Consider the following 22,989-nt stretch of genomic DNA (forward strand, 5'->3'; position numbering starts at 1 on the left):
AACATTGTATCCCAGGGGTACAAATTTTACTTCCACTCACTGCCAACCCCAAAAGGGTTTCCAGACCTTCCTCCAGACCAGTGGGCAGAGGCAGAAAAAAGTTCAGCCCGTACTCTCCATAAGGGTAATTCAACCTGTTGCTGCAGAACAGATAGGTCAAGGGTTTTACTCCAGACTTTTCCTGGTACCCAGACAAGAGGGCACTTGGCACCCAATCTTAGATCTTTCCATTCTAAACACCTTCCTGGTGGTACCAAAATTCAAAATGCTCACCCTTCAGCAGCTTCTCCCTATACTGTCCAAAGATGCCTGGTTAGCCAGCCTAGACCTAAAAGAAGCCTATTTGCACATACCTGTCAGGGACCCATGCAGGAAATACCTACGTTTCAGGGCAGGATCTATGCATTATCAGTTCTCTGCACTTCCCTTTGGCTTATCCACTGCTCGCAGAGTCTTCATAAAATGCCTGGCTCCAGCCATTGCCTATTGCAGACAGAGAAAGATTCAAATTTACCATTACTTGGATGATTGCCTGATTCAGGCAGACAGTCAGGAAAAGCTGTTGCAGCACCTGACATTTGTAAAGAACCTTCTAACCTCCTTGGGGTACACTATCAATGAAAAGAAATCCAAACTAGTCCCCAGTCAAAAGATTGCATTCCTGGGAGCAAGCTTGGACACAGCATCCCAGATGGCATTCCTTATTCCAGGAAAACAAGCCTATCTAACAGGCTACTTCTCTAAAATGGCCACCAGAACCCAGCTATCTGCAAGGAAAATCCTGCAGGCCCTGGTGTTCATGGCCTCTTGCATTCTACTAATTCCATATGCCAGACTGCATATGAGGAAACTTCAGTGGTACTTAAAAAGTCTTTGGTGCCAACATTCTCAGGACCTGGAAACCGTCATATCTATTATACCTTGTCTAAGGACAGGGTTTCTCTGGTGGGCAGCAGCATGCAATCATAACAAGGGACTTCTCTTTACTCAACCCCATGCCGCCCAGACCCTAACCACAGATGCATCCGACTATGCCTGGGGGGCACATCTGGACAACAAGTGCATTCAAGGCCACTGGAGCCCAAGTCAAATTCATCTGCACATCAACCAAAAAGAGATGCTAGTTCAGCACGCTCTGACAACTTTCAGATCCCCATTCTCACCAGGAACCCTGCTAATAAAAACGGACAGCACCACAGTTATGTGGTACATCAACAAGCAGGGGGGAACCCACTCTTACCCACTCTGCAGGCTAGTCATGGCCCTGTGGAACAAGGCCTTGGATATGCATATTCATCTGCAAGCTCAATTCTGCCAGGCAAACAAAACTCTCTGGCAGATGACTTAAGCATGAATCTCCTAGACCCATAAGAGTGGCAAATAGACCCCAGAGACCCCAGCACTTTCAGCCTTCTAACCCAGAAATGGGGGACCCCGGAGGTGGACCTTTTTGCCTCACCCTACAATTACCAGCTCAGCAAATTCTGCACCAGGACACCTCACAGCAGGACCTGGAAAGTGGATGCCCTATCCTTCCAGTGTGTAAACCTCTCAATCTATGCATTTCCCCCTCTGCCTCTTCTCACAAGAATATTACTCAAGATAAGACAGGACAGACTAAGGGCAATCCTGATTGCCCCAGACTGGCCATGCCAGCACTGGTACCCACTACTACACAGACTGTCACTGGTATCATCCTGGCACCTTCTCCAGATCCCAACCCTCCTCACTCAGCAGGAGGGACAGATCTTGCATCCACAACTGCAAACCCTGAATCTTGCAGCTTGGATTATTCCTTGAATTCTCCCACCAATGTCCAGCCTAAACAAGCAGGTGCTGGATGTCATTCTTGAAGACAGAAGACCCAGTACAAGGAAATCTTATGTTGATAAGTGGAAAAGGTATTGTTCCTGGATTCAGTCTAAAGGAGAGGACACAACACTGCCCTCCTTACCTCTAATCCTGGATTACCTAGCAGATCTACTCCACAGAGGCCTATCCTTCTCTTCCATTAAGATCCATGCCTCTGCCATCTCAGCTCATTACAACACTGAGCCACCTCTCTTCTCCCACCCTCTCATCAAACAGTTCCTGAGAGGGGAAAACAACTTAAGGCCACCAAGGAGAGCCCCCACCCCTGCTTGGGACCTTAACTTTGTACTGGAAAAGCTCATGCTACCCCTCTTTGAGCCTGCAGCATCTGCAGAGTTAAAATTCCTCTCTTGGAAAACAGCTTTGCTTCTGGCCATCACTTCAGCTAGAAGAGTGTCTGAGCTACAAGAACTTATGGCTGTGGAACCCTTCATTATTTTTCATGCTGACAGGGTTTCCCTCAGGACTAACCCTCCCTTTATGCTTAAAGTGGTGTCCAGTGTGGCTCTCAACCAATCTATCCATTTGCCAACCTTCTTCCCTACTCCACAAAATAAAGGGGAAAGGATCCTGCACTCCTTAGACTTGCACAGACAGCTCAGATTCTACCTTGATAGGGACTAAACCCTTCAGAAAATCTGACCAGTTACTAGTCAGTTTTGCACCAGGGGCAGAGGGCAAGGCCATTTCAAAACAAACAATTTCCAAATGGATAGCACAATGTATCCATTGCTGCTACAAACACCATGGGAAACCAACCCCTCAGGGGGTCAGAACGCATTCCACGAAGGCAGCTGCTACCTCTACAGCATTCCTCAGGGGAGTCTCCCTACCAGGGACATTCTGGAAGCTGCTACCTGGAGTTCTGTTCACACCTTCACCAAGCATTGCCACCTGCCTATCTTTTCCAAATCCAGGGCGGGTTTTGCAGCAACAGTCTTGCAGAGCATACTAGCCAGCCCCAACTCTTCTTGACTGCCTCCACCCATTCTTCAACTTTGGGACTCAACCCAAGTGTGATGACTGCAACAGTAAAACACAAAGAACATAGTACAGTTGTGTACACTTACCATAAATGTAGATGTTCGAGTGTATTCGCTGTTGCAGTCCTGGTTTCCCACCCTCCAGACCCCTTGTCTCTCTCGCTCTCTCCTCTCTTTGTCTATTACTCACCCCTTACAGGGGTATTGGTATTTACTTTTTACTGGTGGTGTTTTCCCACAATGACTTAGCTCCCTGTTTGGGAACTCCTGACATTTGGGGCAAGAAAAACTGATGTAATGGTGTCTGCTGCCTGTTTTTATACCCTTGATGACCTGACGTCAGTCTTGAAGTGACAGCAACCGATGCAGAAATACTAAGTCTCTGGTATTCGGGTCGACTGAGGGCTACCTGCAGGCAGATAACCCAAGTGTGATGACTGCAACAGTGAATACACTCAAACATCTGTATTTATGGTAAATGTACATAACTGTACTGTATGTTATGCTTCATAAAAAGGGGCGATGAGTTCTAAAATTAAGATAATTGTTTTAAAAGGTTCTTTTCCTGTGTACTTTATTTTCAAATACCTTTTCATCAGTTTAACTTTATCTCTAAAAAGTCAACAGTAGTACCACAATCACCCAGGGAGAACTCCAAAAATTCTAAACTGTTATTTAACTCTTCTACCAACCTGTTAATATGTTCAGCAGATCCTTCTATAATTAAAAAAAAACGGTAATCTACAAACCTTTTGTATAAAATTATTTTAGAGAATAGGGAAATATGGGGTAATATTTTAGTCTCCTTTTACTAGATTTGCAAGGCAGGTGCAACTCTAGACCCCATATAAATCCCCTTGGTTTGCTTATAGGATTTCTTATTAAAAACAAACATTTTTTTTCCAAAATAGTTTCCATTAGAAAACAACATACATAAATTATCTGATGTGAGAAATTAGATTTAACGCTACTGGTGTTTGTTTTGAACTGGTTCCTTGCTGTTTGTTAGCTTCTTTTAACCAGTGGATTTGAATTTTATTAGTTTTTCTTTTCCACTGATTGTCTTTTGGTTATTGGTGATGTTGGGCCAATGGCTGGAGACAACAGTGAAGAACATTTTAACTTGAGTGTTTATCCTGTTATGAACAGCCAGGAGGGATATGCTAAAGAGTTTTAGTGCTACCCTAATGGAAGCCCAGAGAATTATGACTGCCAAGGTGAACGACCTGTATTGCAATAACAGGAATGTTAACATTCACCATCCTCATATTGAAAAGATTTCCATAAATGCTGATTCAACCTTAGTAGCACCAGAGAACCAATTGGTTGGTTTTGGAGCTTTTTCACTGGTCAAATCTACTGACTTTTCAACAAATGCTCCAGTCCTTTTGAGACATCTGTTGAACATCATAGAGGAGCCAACTAGCATGATTTGAAAATGAAGGTGGATGAATTAGAGAAAAAGCTTAAGAAGCATTGGGCACTGACACTTGAAAATTCATATTTTGAACAATGTCTGGTACTTGGCATCTTATCTAAAGGGTTGTGATTTAGCAAGTTTCCAAATGGGTTGAATGTAAGTGATGATTTTTATCTGTAATTGGTTGAATTTTTTTAACTCTGCTGGGTTAAAATTTATTCAGATGATTATTAACAATACCAAAAAGTAATGGTTTCACTTCATGATGAAATCACTTGTTTGGATACATATATCATTAAAACTATTCCTGTTTTTCCAGCATTATGCAGTGTATATGATAACATTTTTACTATGGTAAAAAACTATTGTTTTTTGTAAAAAGACAAAAAATTTGTGAGACAAAGTTGCCTATGAAATTAAGAATGTTTTTCCTATTAATGCCAAGCAACATAATCATGTGGGTTTGAGTAATAATAACATTCACTCCAAAGTTGAACAGGGTTTGAATAGTACTAAATATACAAAAATGCATAATGCAAGCATTTAGAAGGAACCAAAGAAGGTAACAAATTTTCTCGTACGTAGCATCTGGTTATCTTCAGAATACCTTTGGAGAAGGTGAGATTAACAATGTATTGTTTCCTGCTCCGTCAGAAGGAGTAATTGAACAACCGTATGCACCCAGTGAGACCTCTAACAACCCTTAGGGTAACATTTCAGAAAACTACTCAGATCAAGGTCAGTCCAGTCATTGAACAAGTCAAACAAGGAGAGAGGTTGGAATCAATGGAGAAAGTAAAAATGAACACAAGCACTGGACTATTTTGTTCTTTAAACAACAATAACAGAATATTTCTTATGGACTAGTAGGTTGACAATTGTTAATGTGTCTGAAATTTTCTCTAAAGTATTTCATTTGTCTGGTGTTTCTTTTATTCCCACTCAGTTAAACATTTTACAATTGGGGCTTAATATTATACCTACTCATATGTCTAATTTGATCAGAAAACTGACTTATAGTGCTGATAAGAAGCACTTTAATTGTTCAGTGCTTCTTATCAGCACATCACTGGTTGTATTTATTTTGCTTATCAGTACTGCATTGTTTTTTATCTGTTTGTGTAACAGTTCTGCACTAGTTTACTGTACTGTTGTATTTATTTTGCTTATTAATACTGCATTGTTTTGTATTTGTGTAACAGTTCTGCACTAGTTTACTGCCCTGTTTTTATTTATTTGTTTGACTGAATTATTTACTTTTCTGTATATAATTGCTGATCTGTGGTTGCATTTTTGTATAGTTTGTGACTTTTGCTGTTGCCTGTCCCTACTGGGAGTTTGTGGTGTACTCAGTTCAGAGAGCTAAAACTAGTCAAACAGCTTCTGTGTTATATCTTTGTCTCAGGGTGTGACTTTGGAAGGGTCTTTTATCTGATTGTATAAAAATATTACATTTGAGTTGAATTACTGCTTATCTTGCTGAGCTTCATGTGTGCCTGATTGAGAAAACATCTTAAACAATCTGAATTACAGAGCTACATAAGTATAATTTTCGCACTTTAATTGTTCAGTGCTTCTTATCAGCACTGTGCTAGTTGTATTTATTTTGCTTATTAGTACTGCATTGCTTTTTTTTTATTTAACAGTTCTGCAGTAGTTTACTGCACTGTTGTATTTATTTTGCTTATCAGTACTGCATTGTTTTTTGTGTAACAGTTCTGCACTAGTTTATTGCACTGTTTTTATTTAGTTATTTGACTGAATTATTTACTTTTCTGTGTCTCCATTTATATAATTGCTGATCTGTGGTTGAATTTTTGTTTTTTTATTGCCCACCCACCCCATCGCAGTTAGTTGTGCTCTTATAAGTTGTTGCTTTTGCTGTTGCCCGCCCCTACTGTAAATTTGGTTAGGCACTCCCATCTCATTAGCTCATTCTACCCAATACAGAGATCATTTGGGAAGGTCAAACCCCTTAGATCCTTAACTTTGAATTTTCTTCTGTCCCTCCTTTCTCCCTTTCCACTTTACTAAAAAAACAAACCCCCCCCAAAAAAAAACACTTTATTCAGCTTATTTTTCTGTTTTTGTGTTTCCTCCTCCTGCTCCATTACTTCATCTTGCTTTTTCTGCTTCTTGCTGTGGCTTGTTGTGTAAAGTGTTCAGTTACATCCATTTTGTTGCATTTTTTACTGCTTGTTCATAGCCTGTTTAAATTGTGTTATTTTAAGTCACTTAGTTTTGGTTTAAGCACTTGGGCTTTAGGCTAAAGATTCTGAAAAACATGGATGGACAATTTCCTACAGGCCTAGAGGTTCCTGACTGTAATGATCATTGAACTTAAAACACTCAGCTACAAAGACAGGCTTAAAGCTCTGTCCCTTATAGACTTGTGAAAACGTATTTATTATCTAGTATCCTGTGCTGTTAAGGACCCAACCATTCTTGATTTCCTACACCTCCAAAAAACAAATGGCTTCGCAAACACACAAAGTAAAAACTTGAATCTCCATCAATAAATAAATAAGGCATCCTTAGATTTATTAAGCAGAGATTCGATTTTCTGAAAAATCTCTTACATATAGCCTCTCCTGCATTTAGAGTACAACCATGTCTGCATAATTACTGAAACTTGGTTTAAAAGTTCAAAAAGCATTCCTTCCATACCCCGGTTATGCACTTGCCATGCCTTCATACTTCAAGGCTTCTACATATTTAATACCTCTAGACAGTTTCACAGAAACCCACTAACTGAAATTATTGAGCTCCAAGTCACACTAAACAGGACCATCTATCAGTTTATAGCTTCTTACAGGACATCCTCTGGACAATTATAAACTCCCTACAAAAAAGGACTCCATTATTTTAGGAGACAGTAAACTGGAGCAAGTATACCTTAAATGTAGGATATGCCCTGACTTCTTAGAATCATAAGCAAAAACTCCATGAACTGTATTGTTAACAAACCTTGACACGATCCTTACAAATATAGCTTCTTCATGTACTACTCCTTGGTATTGCCTTCCCCGGTTAAGTTATATCGTAAACTAATAATTTACAGTTTTAAAATCGCTAAACCTGCAGATACCAATATCTCAGAATGCAAGGATTTTAAACATACAAATCTCATAAAATTCTATGATGGAATTTCAAAATTCCCTTATAGCAGCATAACCCCAGATGTTGCTTCAGCAGGTAACTTCACAAAAGGGTATCTATTTCCACTTAGAAAAATGTATAAAACCGTCAGTTCCATCCAATCCAAATGTAAATACAATGGGAAATTTAATATAAAAAAATACACTGAAGTATAGAGCAGGTAAAAACACCCTCAAATCAAGAATATCAGCAGAAAATTGACTAAAAACATTGAAAATACTTTTAGAACTATTAAGGAAGCTCATGAAAGTAGATTACCTTCTGAAGCTAAGGACAATTGCAAATCCTTCTTTAGTTAATTTTGGAAACTAGAAAGTAGCACTAAACATTGCCCTGAACTTCTTTATAATTGTACCATCTACTCTGACCTAAAAGCCATTGCCAGGGTACTGGGAAACCAAATTCAGTACAAACCTTACCATGGAGATGACTATGTAAAGCCAACTTATCCCTGAAGACTTCAGGCCACCATATCATCACCAATGAACAAGACTAAAAATACTTCCTCCATTGAAGCCGATAATGTGTTTATTTATTTACTTACTTAATATTTGTTAACTGTTTTAGGACAGTGTCTTCTTTCAGGGGTGACCTGAAGTAGTATTCATACTCACCAAAGGAAATTTGGCCAGGGCACTAGGGGACTTCCCTTCTCTTTTTTTATAAGTGTCATGGGATCTTTTACATTCACCTTACCTATGACCAAATCAGGCAGGTGGGACTTCAGTTTAATTTCTCACCTGAAAGATGACACATTCTGGTGTACAGTGTATGTATTCAAAAATGAATCCAAATACTTTCTGAAGGAACAGAATCCACAGCCTTTTTGATCTTCAAGCACTAAAGGCAAGTGTGTTACCTGTTAAACCAATGATACTGACAACATACCTGCCTGTTTAATAAAGAGTACTAAACAAGCCGTAGTCAAGCCAAACCCTAAAATATTTAATCTGATTTCAGTCACTGGCTTTGTCCCTAAAGTTTTGTGCACAGTGATGTCTGTCCACAAGTGTGGCCCTACTACTGAGCCCAAAGATTTACACACCTAACAGCATTGAGACTTATTTGCAAAGCCTTTGAACATATTATAGTAGACCTGATAATCTCTGATATTAAAAATCTCATCAGACCAGATGTGAAGCAGTTTAGCTTTTTTAAGGGTAGATCCTATCTAATGAATCTGGTTAACTTATTTCAAAGTGAAACACAATTTGTTAAAAGCAATTTTTCTGTCCACGTGGAATAATGTGACCTGGCCAAGACCATTGTCACCATTCTCAGGGCTAACACAGTAAGCTTGATACATAACAAGTACATCTCTATATAGTAAAGTGGATGGCAAATTGGCTAAAGCACAAAACCCACATGATGCAGGTGCCTCATCAGAGAGTATGAAGGTGACCAGTAGTGTCACACAAAGCTCCATGCTGGGATTTATTGTGTTTAACATTTAATTTCTCTTCTGAAGTCCATGAGGTAAGACCTTTGGCTAACCAAGTGTTAGTGGATGACTGTAAACTAGGAGTCATTGTCAAGTCACCTTCTGATACCCAAGACTTGCAGCAAAAAGCTTAGTATCCCAGGAATTTACAAGTATTAAATAGGTTTAAATTAAATACTAAAAAGTGCAATATTGCCATACTTGATAGAGTACCCCCTTCTCCAGCATACAACATAGAGAGTACCCCACTCCAAAATGAGAATGTTATTAGAGAACATTGGGAGTGGGTTGGTAATCCCTTCTCCTTTGGTCATTGTGTAATAACAGTAGTCAGAAAGTCCTCCTACTTAGCATAGCTGATTGCCAAGAGAATATGGTGTAGCTCTAAATAACGTTGGTTAGGTCAGTGATTGGCTATAGTGCCCGCTTAGAGATATATACCTCATTAGACATATCAAAAACTGGGAAGACATCAGAGGTTCCTAACTAAGGTATCAGAAAAGATTGGAAACACTGTCGCTATAATCAGTATCTTATAGAGTCATGAGGAGTGGTCTGTGCCTTGCCTTCTGAGCATTAAGGACCCAGTGGTCCTGAATATTTTGTATCTCCACAAATCAAATACCAGAACCAGGAATCTAAATTTGCACCAGCAAATAACTAAAGCAAGGTGAGAGAGAGGTTAATTATACAGTGTTTTTCCCACCTCTGGAATACAGCTGTGTGATACATTATGTTCCTTTAGATGGGAAGTAGATGATTGGATGTGTATTCACAAATGTATCCCTGGTTTGGCTGGCATAGCCCTCATCGAGACAAGAGGTTCAGTTTGAGGGTGGGCACTGGCAAGGTGTAAATGGTCATAACACAATTGCTTTGTATTTCCTATGCTCCTGTAGTCCTGTAAAACAAAGTGATAGCCTTGCTTCATTTAATGCAAGCCTTGTCTGTTGGATGGATATGGATTGACTCATCCTGGGCTTGACTTGTTTTGCCCTACTGAAAGCAGGAAGTATGCCTTTTAGGGGATGAGTATTGGCAAGGTGATTATGGTTTTTAGCCTGACTCTGACTTTTAAACTCAATTAATTTATGAAAAAGCTGTTTTACTGAATTGGGACAATAAATAGCATTCAACATTTTGTGAGCCATTGATGATTGTCTTAACATTTCAGGAATGCAGTTGTGTGTGTGTGTGTGTGTGTGTGTGTGTGTGTGTGTGTGTGTGTGTGTGTGTGTGTGTGTGTGTGTGTGTGTGTCTAAATGGACTTTCTTTGTAAAACAATAAAAATACTTTTCTGTCTTTTAAAACCCATTCAGAGCACATAATAGGAAAATATATCACCTCACGCAAGGCAGGTAGGGTAGTCTTCGATTACCTGAATCCACAACCTGCAAAGGGCAACTAGCAGTAAATGTCTTAATTGCCAGTTTTAAGTATGTGCCTCCTACCATTTCATTAAATTCTAATCTAACACTAATGCTTTTTAAACTATAAAAAAAAAATTGCATATTTACCACTATTGCTTCCCAATCTGATTACCATTGTTTCACCGTTAACAAAGCTAACTAGTTACTATTCCTGTCCCGAGCCACACTTCTCCATTCCACGTTTATTAGTCACTTAATCCATTGAGACGTTATGTTACATCTGACTTTTATAGAGATCACATGTACAGCTATCATCCACAAAGTTTACTAGATAAATGTGAATCAGAAGGAGATTACCAAGCCTTTTTCTGTATCATAAACACCTATGGAAAATTTAGAATCACCAGTAAATCCATGACATATTTTTGACATGTTAGTGTATTTGGAGAAAACCCAGGTGAAGACAGGGAGAATCACTACATGATAAATACTGTCCCACACTTTCCATTAAATATATATATATATATATATATATATATATATATATATATATACACACACACACACACATCTGTCAAATGTCTGAAGTATCAAAACTTCAAATGCTTGATGACATAGCGTTAAAAGTGTTTGAATCACAAAGACGCACAACAAATTGAATCACATAGAGTAAAAATAAATAACCCCAACCCCCTTGCTAATTATATATACCAACTCTGAGATCACACAACAGGGGGGAACAGATGTAGTCTCGATCCCCACTGTACAGGGATCATGAGCACAGAACTAGTGGCAATCTTTGCTCAAATACAGTTGGAGCACTTGAATAGAACCCATGCGTGTGTGTGTGTGTGTGTATATGTATGTGTGTGTGTGTGTGTGTATATATATATATATATATATATATATATATATATATATATATATATATATATATTTTTATATATATATATATATATATATATATGTTTATATATATATATATATATATTTTTTTTTTTTTTTATATATATAAATATATATATATATATATATATATATATATAAAATGTGTTTGTGTGTGTATAGGTATAGTGTCAGTGGTAGTACCAAATGAAATGTCAGTGTGTCACTAACCTTGACATATTAATGTCAGTACTCCAAGGTTACTCCTTGGAGTATACAAATTTTAAAACAATGTTTATTCCACCTCTGAGTCTGAATTTCAGTTAAGAATTTTTTAAGGTCTACCTACCTACCTTCCATTTCCAGTATTGATTTTCTTGATGTAAAGTGTTATGAATATTATGATAATAGTTGTTTTGAATATAAGATTTTTAGAAAGTCATATTTTATAGTAATTTTACTTGCTCTTGCACTTCCAAACTACCCCCTTCTGAAGAAAAAACTATTTTCAAAGGACAGTTCATACTTTTGTCTTGATTAGTATCCAAGGACTTCATTTTTGACACTGAATTATTGTTTTTAAAACAATTATTTACCGATAGATCATATCATTGGGATTATTTGTGACATCACACCTAAGGTTTTTATCTAAAAGGAATGATAGTTTTGCCCCTATTTTGTGGAAACCTCTGTGCATTTATGATAAAGTGCAGACCAATAATAATGTTTACTTTTAAGGCTGTTACTTTAAGGTCATTTTTCAGTGGCAATATACAAATTAGGAATGTTATATCTAAGCATTAACAAGTTTTTGATCACTTTGATGGTCTTTCCTTCAAGGTGGGGGTTAAACCACAATTTTATTATATGGGTGGCGTGAGTATTAAGGCCTTTTTAGTGAGGACTAACCCATGTCAGACTTCCACCCTGCGGGTTGGTATGGCAGAATTTGCCACCTGCAAGTAGTGTACATGCATTAGTGTTAGCAAATATGATGTCATGTGTGATAGAACTGTTTATAATAAAAGTTTTGTGTTTAACTTTGGCAGTACTGGTGTGGAGTTTCTTGCAACATGTACCTCATGTTTATCTTACCATGTGGGTAATACTGAGAAAAGGCTGAGGGATGGAATATACCAATGCAATAAAATAAAATGATAACAGCAATGCTCAGGCAAAGCACAGTCCTGTCTGAATTTTAATAAGTTCCTCTTTCCTGTGCCAGAGAAGGATCAATACTGGGACAGAGTGGGTGATTGGCGAAATAAGTTACTTTAAAAAGGACTGTTTTGACAGCTGGAATTAGGCACTGATAGACCACTAGGGTTAAACACAGTACAGTGAAATAGTCTTTATTCCTTTTTTGTTTGTTTGTTTGATCACAAGGCTTGGTGTTTCTATAAATGTTTCATTTCCTGTGTGTTTTGTCATTTTGATGAAGTCTTTTTATTCAGATAAAAGCACTCAATAAATTGTATTGTTTCATGTAAATGTGATACAACTGATGTTTGTCAATAGTGACTAAATGACTAAGGATATAAGTAAGGATACTATAGCTGATTGCAATGAAAAGTAAGAAAAAAAGAAAACCATTCTGGCAATGTCCTGCCTGCCTGCCTCTCACTGCTGTAGTCAGTCTGCAAGTAATAGTAGATGGTGTAGCAGGTAATGCTGGGAATAATAATAGAAACGGATGGGTGAAAAGTCATCCTGTGATACTTAAGGGTATATTTTCTGTAATATTGCTGTTTGCTCTTATATCAGTAAGGCTGCGCACCATTTCTTACATTTTACCCCCTCTGAGACCTTTAGGCCTGCAGATATACATTACAGATGTCTGCTTGGCAACAACTAGATAAGATTTAGGCCTGTTTGACTTTTACTTTTGTACCTGTGTTTGCAACTCAACACCAGTTTTCCACCCTGTAAACGTATTTGGAAGTATTGTGAATGAAAGGTTATGTAACTAGCGGTTGACCTGAGTATTCAGGAAAAGCAAGTTTGTACCCTTGAAATATGGAGCATAAGTTTTGACTGTTACAAATCAGTGTCAACACCATAATATTTTTCTACCTTCAGAGCTTTTACACTAACATCATGTACTATGAACTCCACATAACTGATTTTCAACCCTGTTTCTTGTCTTATAGATTGGAATTGTAGGAAGAACAGGAGCTGGAAAGAGTTCCATCATGTCTGCCTTGTTTCGACTTGCTGAACCTGAAGGAAAAATCTACATAGATACAATATTAACATCTAGTCTTGGACTTCATGACCTTCGGAAGAAAATGTCAGTCATACCTCAGGTACTAACTATTTTTATAACAGAATAAAATACAGAATGACATTTTTGTTAATGCTATAGGAAGACGAATTGTGGAAAATCAAAACACAGTTTTTCAAGCATGTCTATCAAGTGATAAAACTACAGATGTCTGAAACTCACATGGTTGAAACAATTGATTGAAAAGCACTTTGAAAACTCACTTGAACAAATTCTGACTGAAATCTCATTTCACTGAATCACAAATCATAGAAACATTCTACATAACAGAATATACCGTAAAAATATTTTTTCAGGAGGCAGGCCCCCAACAAACCCCAAGTGGGAGATTTGCTTTTCTCCACACCCCTTGACATATATACATATATATATATATATATATATATATATATATATATATATATATATACTCCAGAGTCGCACAACCATGCAGAAAAGAATAAACACCCTGCACAGTAAACCAGTGTTGGCGCACAACAAAAAATATCTATACATATGTGGAAGTGCAACATGACAGGGGATACTTCCAATCCACACATAAACTTCGATTCTCACTTCCCTAACAAATCATATCCTCTGAAATTAAACCAGCACATACTGCATAAACACTTCTGCATAAGTCTACCATTTAAGCGTCAGTCAAATGAGAACTCTTTCAAGTGACATTTCAGTCAGTGATTTTCAGCCAATTCTTTTCAACCATTTATAGTTCTACCACCTGATAGTCACCCATTTTTCAGAATACACAAGCCCAAAAGTTGAATACCACATGGCAGAGGAGTTTACTCTGTAATAATTAATTAGTTATTACAGACCAGCCATGTAATATATTTATGGAGAGGCATTTATCTTTTATGTGATTTATTGTGTTCATATTTGGAAGCATATGTTTTGTTCCTGTCAGACGTCATTCATATTTGAATTTCACACATAGTGTCCTGTTTGTCGTGTATGGGAATGTCATTAAGGTTTCCAAGGCAAGCTGCAGAAATCCTCTGCACTGTGAATTTCCAGTCAAGCATGGGACCTACGGGGATGAGAATCGGGGACATGCTGCATGAGAGGCAGTAGTGGCAGCAACATGTATTTAGGAGTGTACAGAGACTGGTGCTTAAATGGTCTGAGGTACTGAGAATAGATACAAGAACATGGGAATAAAGGAGCAAGTGCTCTGTAAGCAGGTAAGGAGGATGTTTGGTCTGAGAATGTGATGGGTAATGTAAAAGGGAGCAATTAGAAGAGTGACCGTGGAAATGGAACATGAATGTCAGAAAGGGATAAGAGAAGATGGCTGAGGAAGGAAAAGTGATTGGGGAGGAGTTTTGGGCTGAGAGCAGGTGACTGGCTAGTGTAGAAGGGAGCAGTTAGAGAAGAAGCTGTGGAAAAGAAGAAAGAGGGGAAGACATAAGGAAAGATATATGAAGAAAGGGAAGTGGCTGGGGAACAGGGACTGGCTTCGGTCAACTAGTGCCCTAGGCAAAAGCTCTCCAAAGTGCCCCCCCAACACCAACTGGAGCCCCCATCCTGGTCTACCTACACTATCCAGATTATTGAAAAAGTGCCCCTGCTAGAGATGTGCCCTAGGCGGCTGCCTAGTAGGCCTATGCCTAAGGCCGGCTATGCTGGGAACTATACAAAATGGACGGACAGGACAAATATGTATGAATTGAGTTGAAAAAGGGGAAACAGATTTTAGTAAGCTAAGGGAAAACAGGAATAAGGTTAGTAGGGTATAGAAGAATGGTGAGAAGTGGACAAAAGCAATGGAGATAGTAATGTTTTTTTTTTTCTGAGTATCAGTATCAGTGCCAGAGAGAGACCAATATATGAGGCTGTTACATAGGTGGTGTAAGACGCCCAGAAAGATTGGGAGAGGAGAACCAGTGGAAAAGTCCAGAATGTTGGACATGTGAAGATAAAGAAGTAGATAACATATATATATATATATATATGTATATATATATATATATATATATATAAATATAAATATATATATATATATATATATATATATATATATATATATATATATGTGTGTGTGTGTGTGTGTTAGGTATATAAAGTGGTACAAAAAGAATGACAGACAGTGAAGGAGATATGGGGTAAGCTGTGCAGCAGAGAGACATTAAGAAATGGTAGGTGTTATGTTTAGTTAGAGTGGACAAAAAAAACAGAATAAATGGGGAAGAGAAGAAAGGTGGAAGGTGCTGTTAACGGAATGTATGGTTAAACATACATTTCAAAAGGATATAAAGCAGGAAGTGTCAATAGCAGTAGAGCAGAAAAAGATAAGATAGTGGATAAGGGAATTAGTAGTATGTGGAGGTAGTGGACATTGGGTGAAAAGCCTGAAGGACAGACAGGATTTGATTTGGGGAGGTAGGCAGGAGAGGTTATGGGTATGATAGGGGATTAGAGGCAAGAGGAGTAATTGTTAGAATATGAAGCGTGAGGAAAGTTTTGCTGTTGGATATAAGGATTAAGGATATAAAACAATATATTCATGGTAGGTGTACATTATTATATATGGGTGGCACTTTTGTACTAACAAAATACAAAATGTCTAAATGTATTATGTTATATTGATATAAGCAATGGTTTGTGATGTTTTTGCAGGGATAAGTGATTCAGTTTGTTTGTGAAGTGTGTAATTCAGTAAAATAATTTAGAGAAAAAAAATTCAGGTGAGCTGCAAAAAACTTATGTCAATTTTTAAGTATTAAGTTATTCAAATTTCATAATAAAAGAACAGCAAATTGGCAAAGGGGGGTTGTGCTGAATCAAGAAATCTGTTTAAATTGCACAAGTAACCTAGATGTTTGAATGCTGTAATGTGCAGAAAAAAGTTTGCCTTACAATTTAAATCAGATACTTTACTGTGGCTTATACAAAATGCAAATCATCAAGAAACTTGGGAGATAGGCTAGAATTAACATTTTAGATATAAGAAGTCAGTAGAATTTAAAAGAATGGATTTGTCCTATCCTAGCACCCAACCGTATTAACACTAACTAACAAGATAATTCCCCCCACTGTGTCTATCAAAACTATTTCAAATCTCTTCCATAAACTTAAACCTACCACCCTAGCTGCTGACAATCTACCAACAGACTTCCTTCAGATAGCTGCAGAGGCTATAGCCTATCTTGTTGCCATCCTCATTAACAGATCCATATCAGCGGGTAAGGTGCCTTACTATCTGGAAAACCTCCCATATGATTCCACTGCACAAGGGAGTTAACTCCGTAGAACTCCATAACTACCATCCCATTGCTATTCTATCATCATCAAAACTATTAGAAAGAGTTGTTCACACCCAACTGATGCACTACCTCCTAAATAATCTGTTATGTAAATCTCAGTACTGCTTCAGACCTTTCCACAGTACCACCACAGCATTAGTGTCCTTTACCAACACAGTCAACTAGCATAGAAGTAGTGGCCAATATGTTTCTACAGTATTTTTTGATCTATCTAAGGCTTTTGATATGGTCAACCACAATATGCTTCTTAGTACATTATCCACCCTTAATAGCAGTCCCTCCTCTGTCTTATAGTATAAAAGCTACCTATTAGGATGACAACAGGCAGTCCAACGGCAAAACCAACTGTCTGCTCATCTGCCATTCTCCTTAGGGTCCGTCAGGGATCTATCCTTGGCCCACTACTCTCATTATTTACAAACCAGCTCTCTTCCTCCACATGCATCGGTAGTGCAATATGCAGATTATACCATCCTTATATGCGCTGCGCCCACCTTAGATGACCTTCACTCCCTAACCCAAAACTGTTTTACATTATCTGAAACTTGGTTCACTAACTACCACCTAATTCTCAACCCAAACAAACAAAACTACTTCTTTTCAACCCATGTAGATCTCCCACCTCATGTGAAAAATCTGTCTTAATGTCCAACAACAAAACTATGATCACCAAAACCACCCACACAAAACTGTTAGGTGTAGAAATTGGCAACCACATCAGATTTTATGTCCACATAAGCCAAACTATCAAGAAAGTACACAAAAAAAACGTAGGCCTCCTCTATCGTAACAAACAATTCCTCACTAAACATACTAAAACCACAACTGCAAGGACAGATCTCTTATGTACCCTCCTCTATGCTTCCCCTGTTCTAACTAATCTTCGGAAGGCTGACCTAAACAAACTAGAATCTTGCTAAAACAAGATTGCCAGGTTTGCTTCTGAGTCCTCACACAGGACTCATCCCTGTGTACCACTCAAACAACTAAACTGGCAAGAACTGCCTCAGCTTCTTAAACACAATCAACTGTCACTTGCACATAAGTTATATTACTACCCTGATAAAATCCCATCTCTTCAGGATCTAATCCAACCCTATACTACTACTAAAATCTTAAGATCTTGGAATCAAAACCTAATTGTCATTAAATAGAATAATGATGCTGGGAAATCCCTCTTTAGCTGTTCTATTTCGAAAGCTTGGAAAACTATACCTAGCAACATGACTTCTAACAGCTCTGCCACACAATTTAAAAAAACACTTGAAAACACACTATATGGACAACTGGTCTTGCTACTGTGACTCCCCAGTGTGAACAACTACTGTACAAGCTTATATTTGTAATACCTACATTGCTTCCTCTTGCACATGGCACTGTATGCTACTATATCCTATCACTAGTTGTGATTTTCTTCCTAACCAAATTATGTTAGTTTAAATGTCTTCTTAACTTTGTTACTTGAGTTGTTCTTTACTATCTTATTAGGTGCTGTGAACTGCTATGCACTGCATCATATTCTGTATTATGTACCACTTGTTTCTTCTATTGTTATGTATATATGTTAATCTGGAGCTTTTCTCCCCAGGCCTCCACTGAAAATGGACCTGTGTCCATTCGGACTATCCAGGTCAACAAATGTAGAATAAAACAAAATGTGTGTGTGTGTGTGTGTGTGTGTGTGTGTGTGTGTGTGTGTGTATATATGTATATACATATACATACACACACACACATGTAGATGTGTGTGTGTGTGTATGTACGTATATGTAGAGAGCGAGAGAATCCAAGCAGTGACCTGAACTCTAAAAATCATTTGATAAATCCTTTATTTCAATATCACAGTGTCAGAGGCCTTTAACAGCTTTAAAAGCTGTAATAGATTTCATTTTTCCATGCACTCTCACAAACTCAAAAAGTGTGGTAACTAAAGATATCTAACGGCTCTGAAAGCTGTACTTGAACAGAAGTACATTTCACTCCTGACTATTGTCTGTTTTGTAGTGCTAAGAGTCTTGCATCTAAAGAGCTATAAAGCATTTTGTACATTTACACTTTTTTCCCTGTGACTTATAAGGAGCAGCTTCCATGTGATGCAAATGTATGTAAAGTGCAACTATGTGGTAATGTATAAATACACACATCAACATGCACACACACAAATATGGAAACTTCATGTTATGTGTAGTCGCTATGTCTTGGAAATTAGATGTTCCTCTCAGAGCAAAAACAGTTCTCTCAAAATCACCATTTGCTGTTTGTTTCTCCTTCACTTAGAGTTGTGCAGGCATGGAGTTGGTATATACATATACAAGTTCAGGGAGATATCAGAGCCTGCCTCTGACATTTGGCAGTGAAGGAGGGCTGCCTTTGTAAAGAAAATCTGTTTTTGATTTGTTCCATTGGATTGAAAGGCATGGACATGTTTTGACTGGTTGTGATCACTGAAGTCATTTCTAGCAGTCACATTCTATTTTACATACTGGAAGCTATATTATCTTACATATTGGAAGCTCTATATATATATATATATATATATATATATATATATGTGTGTGTGTGTGTGCACACACATGCGCGCACACACACACACACACACACACACACGCACACACGTGTGTGTGTGTGTATATATATATATATATATATATATATATATATATGTGTGTGTGTGTGTGTACATAATGTATATACACACACATATCTTTCTATTGCATTTGTTTGTGTGTCATTGATTGTGTTTAACTGAGTATGTTTTGATGGCTGTTGTCTACAGTGATTACATATATAATCATTCACAAGGATTTGCTTGAATGACATTTTTGCTTGCATGTTTTGTTGCATTGACAAAGTCATCTTTGATGTAGTCGTCAAGCCAATTACATGGAGTTTCATTATTTTGTAGTTGCATAACTATAGATCTTGTGTATATAATAAGTAAGGGGGTCATGTAAAGGCATTGTTTTTGTTATTTTGATAGCCTCTTTAATACCACTGGCTTGGTAATGCACCACAGTGTGGCTGTTTTTATCTTGGGAAAAATAATTAGAAACTGCCAGTGTTCTACTTCCTGTATGGCTATTTCATTTATCTCCATTTAGCAGCAGAGGAAGTTTATATTGTGCAGATCTTAAGTACTTTGTTAATTTAGGAGTTGTGATGTATGTAGTTTAAAATACTTATGTAATTTTTTTTTATCTATTCGTGTTTTTCAGGGCATTTTATTGAGTTTGGTTTTGTAATACCTCTGACAGTTTTGTTGAGCTGTGTTGATTTAATTTATTTGTGATGCTTGCATCTTTCTTTTGTCTACAAGCACATAAATGTGTATATTTCTGTGGTCCTAGACTACTAAAATAAGTTCATGTGGTTAATATGACTCTTAGTTACCACGTTTGAAGTACCTAGTACATCCAGACTGTTAAGTTCTTGCCAGTGAACAAACTATCCACTGTTATAGCTTTAGTAAAAGAAATGTTGGGTTAATTGTGCTAGCCACACTTATCTGTAAAAGTGCATGCCGGTGTTTTTCTAGTCACTTTCAATTTCCCTAGGGTTCAGCTGATTTAGCTGTAATAAACTTAGAGACATGTTCATCACTTTCCTCTGGTTTTGCACTTATAAAAAACATATATTGTTTTCAGGTATTCACCATTTTAAATATTTTGTAGTTTATTGCCACAAACATGATTAAAAACCACTTCACCTGTACTGACCCTTAGGTGTGGTCCTTACTTGTATAAAGTATGGTATCTTCTTAGGTTCATAGGTCCATAGGTGTTTACTAGGCTAACGAGCACAGGGGCCTTTTTAAGGCTAGGTATGCATCACAAATCTCTTACAAGTTCTGGTATCCCTGATAAGTGTGAGCAGGGGCTTGGGAGGTGAAACATTTACAAGCAGAGGCCTGGGAGATTAACCATTTACAACTAGCCTGTGTCCGTAAGAGACATAAGTGCCAAACCAGGAATGAATTTCTTGTTGCCCTTCCAATTGTCCAAGTGACTTTTGAATTGGGATAGGGAGGAACTCTGATTCACATGGATGGGGAGCCTGTTCCAGAGGAGGGATAGTCCCTGGGATACAAACCTTTCTGTCCAGCAGGTCTTATTTATAACACAGGCAAAGTTTAAGTCTTTAGAATATGTAATTCTCATTGTGTTTGTTTTGCGAATATAAAGGAGGTCCATGAGAGTGGCGTCTGAATGCCAGGCATAGATCTCCCCTCAACAGTCTGCAGGAGACTGAATACAGGGGTAGAGCCTTGTGGTGGCCTGCATAGGATATGTTACTTACGTCCTGTATTCTTTTAGTGAGGAAACTCTGTGGACATTCCAGTTGTTGAATATGCCTGGTTAGGTACATACCAAAGGGGGCATTTTACTCCGTGATAGGTCTGATGAATGCCAAATACAGTGGAACAATGAATTTCTTTGACCTAAATGTTATACTTTTTTTATAAGTTGCTCAACATGGAATAATTTCTCACTACTGTAGGCACATGATAGTCAAAGGCTAGATTACTGTCTATGTGCGTCCCCAAGTCCCTGACTACTGGGCCAACTCTTAGGGGTGTGTTGTCAATGTGATAGTTATGAGGGGTGAATGACTTCACAAAGGATGCTATTATGCATTTCGTGGCATGTAGTTTTAGTCCACAGCTCTGACACCAGTTGTTTGTCTGTGTCAGCCCTTCCTGGAGAACATTCGTGTTAGTGGGTGATTCAGTGACCGCTCCTAATTTACAATCATCTGCAAATTTAGTTAGCCAGAGGCCATTGACATTGGCCTTAACTTCAGAGAAGTAAATGCCAAAAAGGAGCGGTCCCAGGACCAATCCCTGCGGGACTAAGCTTGTGACTGGCCTCTTTGCAGAGGTGGACTCCCCAATTCTAACTTCCTGGGTCCTGTCTGTGTGCCAGCTGGCTACCCACCGGGTTACATAAGGATTTGTACCTAACCTCTTAGTTTGTCAACAATGCCAGATTGGGGGATTGTGACAAATGCCTTGGCCAGGTCAAGATAGGTAGTGTGAACTCTCACTCATTGCTTTGGTAACCTCCTCAAAAACGTCCATCGGGTTGAGTAGGCATGATCTGCCCTTGATGAAACCAAACTGGATTGGGAACAATGTCTGGAGGTTTTCTATGTCATTATTGGTCATTTCCATGGCTTTGCATATGAGACTAGTGAGGCTTATGGGTCTGTAGTATTCAGAGTCTGTAACCACCTCTGTGCAGCTGGATAGCTGTTGCTGTTCTCCATTCATGACGCATGAAGTTAAGTAGCATTTCCAGAGGGCCTAATAGATCATGTTCATGCTTGCTTTTCATATTAAATATTTCAGAACTGACTAGGCTAAGCACAATAATAAAGTACCTTTTAATTACATCAGAAAATCAAATGAGAAAATTGTGAATGCCACTTGTTATCAATAAATAATGTAGTGATCTTCTCTGCCTACCTTAGTAATGGGTGCTAACCCTAAAACTGCCCTTTTCACCAGCCCTAACTGTACTTCTCACTTTCATACAAATCTCACTGTAACACTGCCACTATTCTTATGAGTTTGACGGTAGTGTTATTGGTGGTGGTGGGGTTAATGTGAAAACTGGGAGAGGAAATAGTTTTCATATCTCGATCGTTTGCAAAGTTGATATTTAGGGCATTCTGTATTCTGTCTGTTCAGTCATCTTAATGCTTGTTTTTCATCACAACATTAAGAATGTTTGATTATTTAGAGAAAAAAAAATATATATATATATTTTTTTTTTTTTACTTAAATCATGAAATCTTCAGCTGTTAACTTTCTCACTTCTGCTTAGGGACATGCTAGGGCTAGTAATACTAGTAATAAAGCCATAGGTGTTCAGCCTCCTACCCCTAAAAAGCAGTTATATAGTTTGCCACACACAGTCAGGAGCTTTACAGAAATCGGAGGACAAAGCTTTAAGAACTAAAAAATGAATAGAAAGGCAGTGATAATAGTGCTCTTCCTCCTACTGAATGGCAGTTGTGAGAGTCTGAAGCATACTATGGTCATGAATCTCACTACCCATTCCTAACACAGCATGACCCTACCCAAGGATTCAGTGGACTGGTCATGTCTGACTGAATTTGCCTGGTGCCACAGCTCAGCCTGTGTTTCATTTCTGGTACTGCAAATGAGAAACCTGCCTGCAGTATATGAGCAACATGGCCGTGATGCCATTTTGCACAACACTGCCACCTATCTGACAAATGGGAGAATGCATGCATGACAGGTATCATTGCATGTGGCGTCACAGGCCTGCCAGGGAAGTGGTTTAATTT

At 38.2% G+C, this 22,989-nt stretch overlaps 1 protein-coding gene across 3 annotated transcripts in view; it reads left to right on the forward strand.

Moving 5' to 3' along the window:
* The window catches only part of ABCC4 (ATP binding cassette subfamily C member 4), a 2,616,332-nt gene that overhangs the window by 2,317,512 nt on the left and 275,831 nt on the right, over positions 1 to 22,989 (forward strand). For all 3 annotated transcript variants that reach the window (XM_044072995.1, XM_044072997.1, XM_044072996.1), the window contains one exon: positions 13,281 to 13,436. In XM_044072995.1, coding sequence (XP_043928930.1) covers positions 13,281 to 13,436 — 156 coding nt within the window. The remainder of the gene's footprint in view (positions 1 to 13,280; positions 13,437 to 22,989) is intronic.

The sequence above is a fragment of the Protopterus annectens genome, chromosome 5.part1 (assembly GCF_019279795.1).
Source record: "Protopterus annectens isolate FY-2018-M chromosome 5.part1, PAN1.0, whole genome shotgun sequence".
Lineage (NCBI taxonomy): Eukaryota > Metazoa > Chordata > Ceratodontiformes > Protopteridae > Protopterus > Protopterus annectens.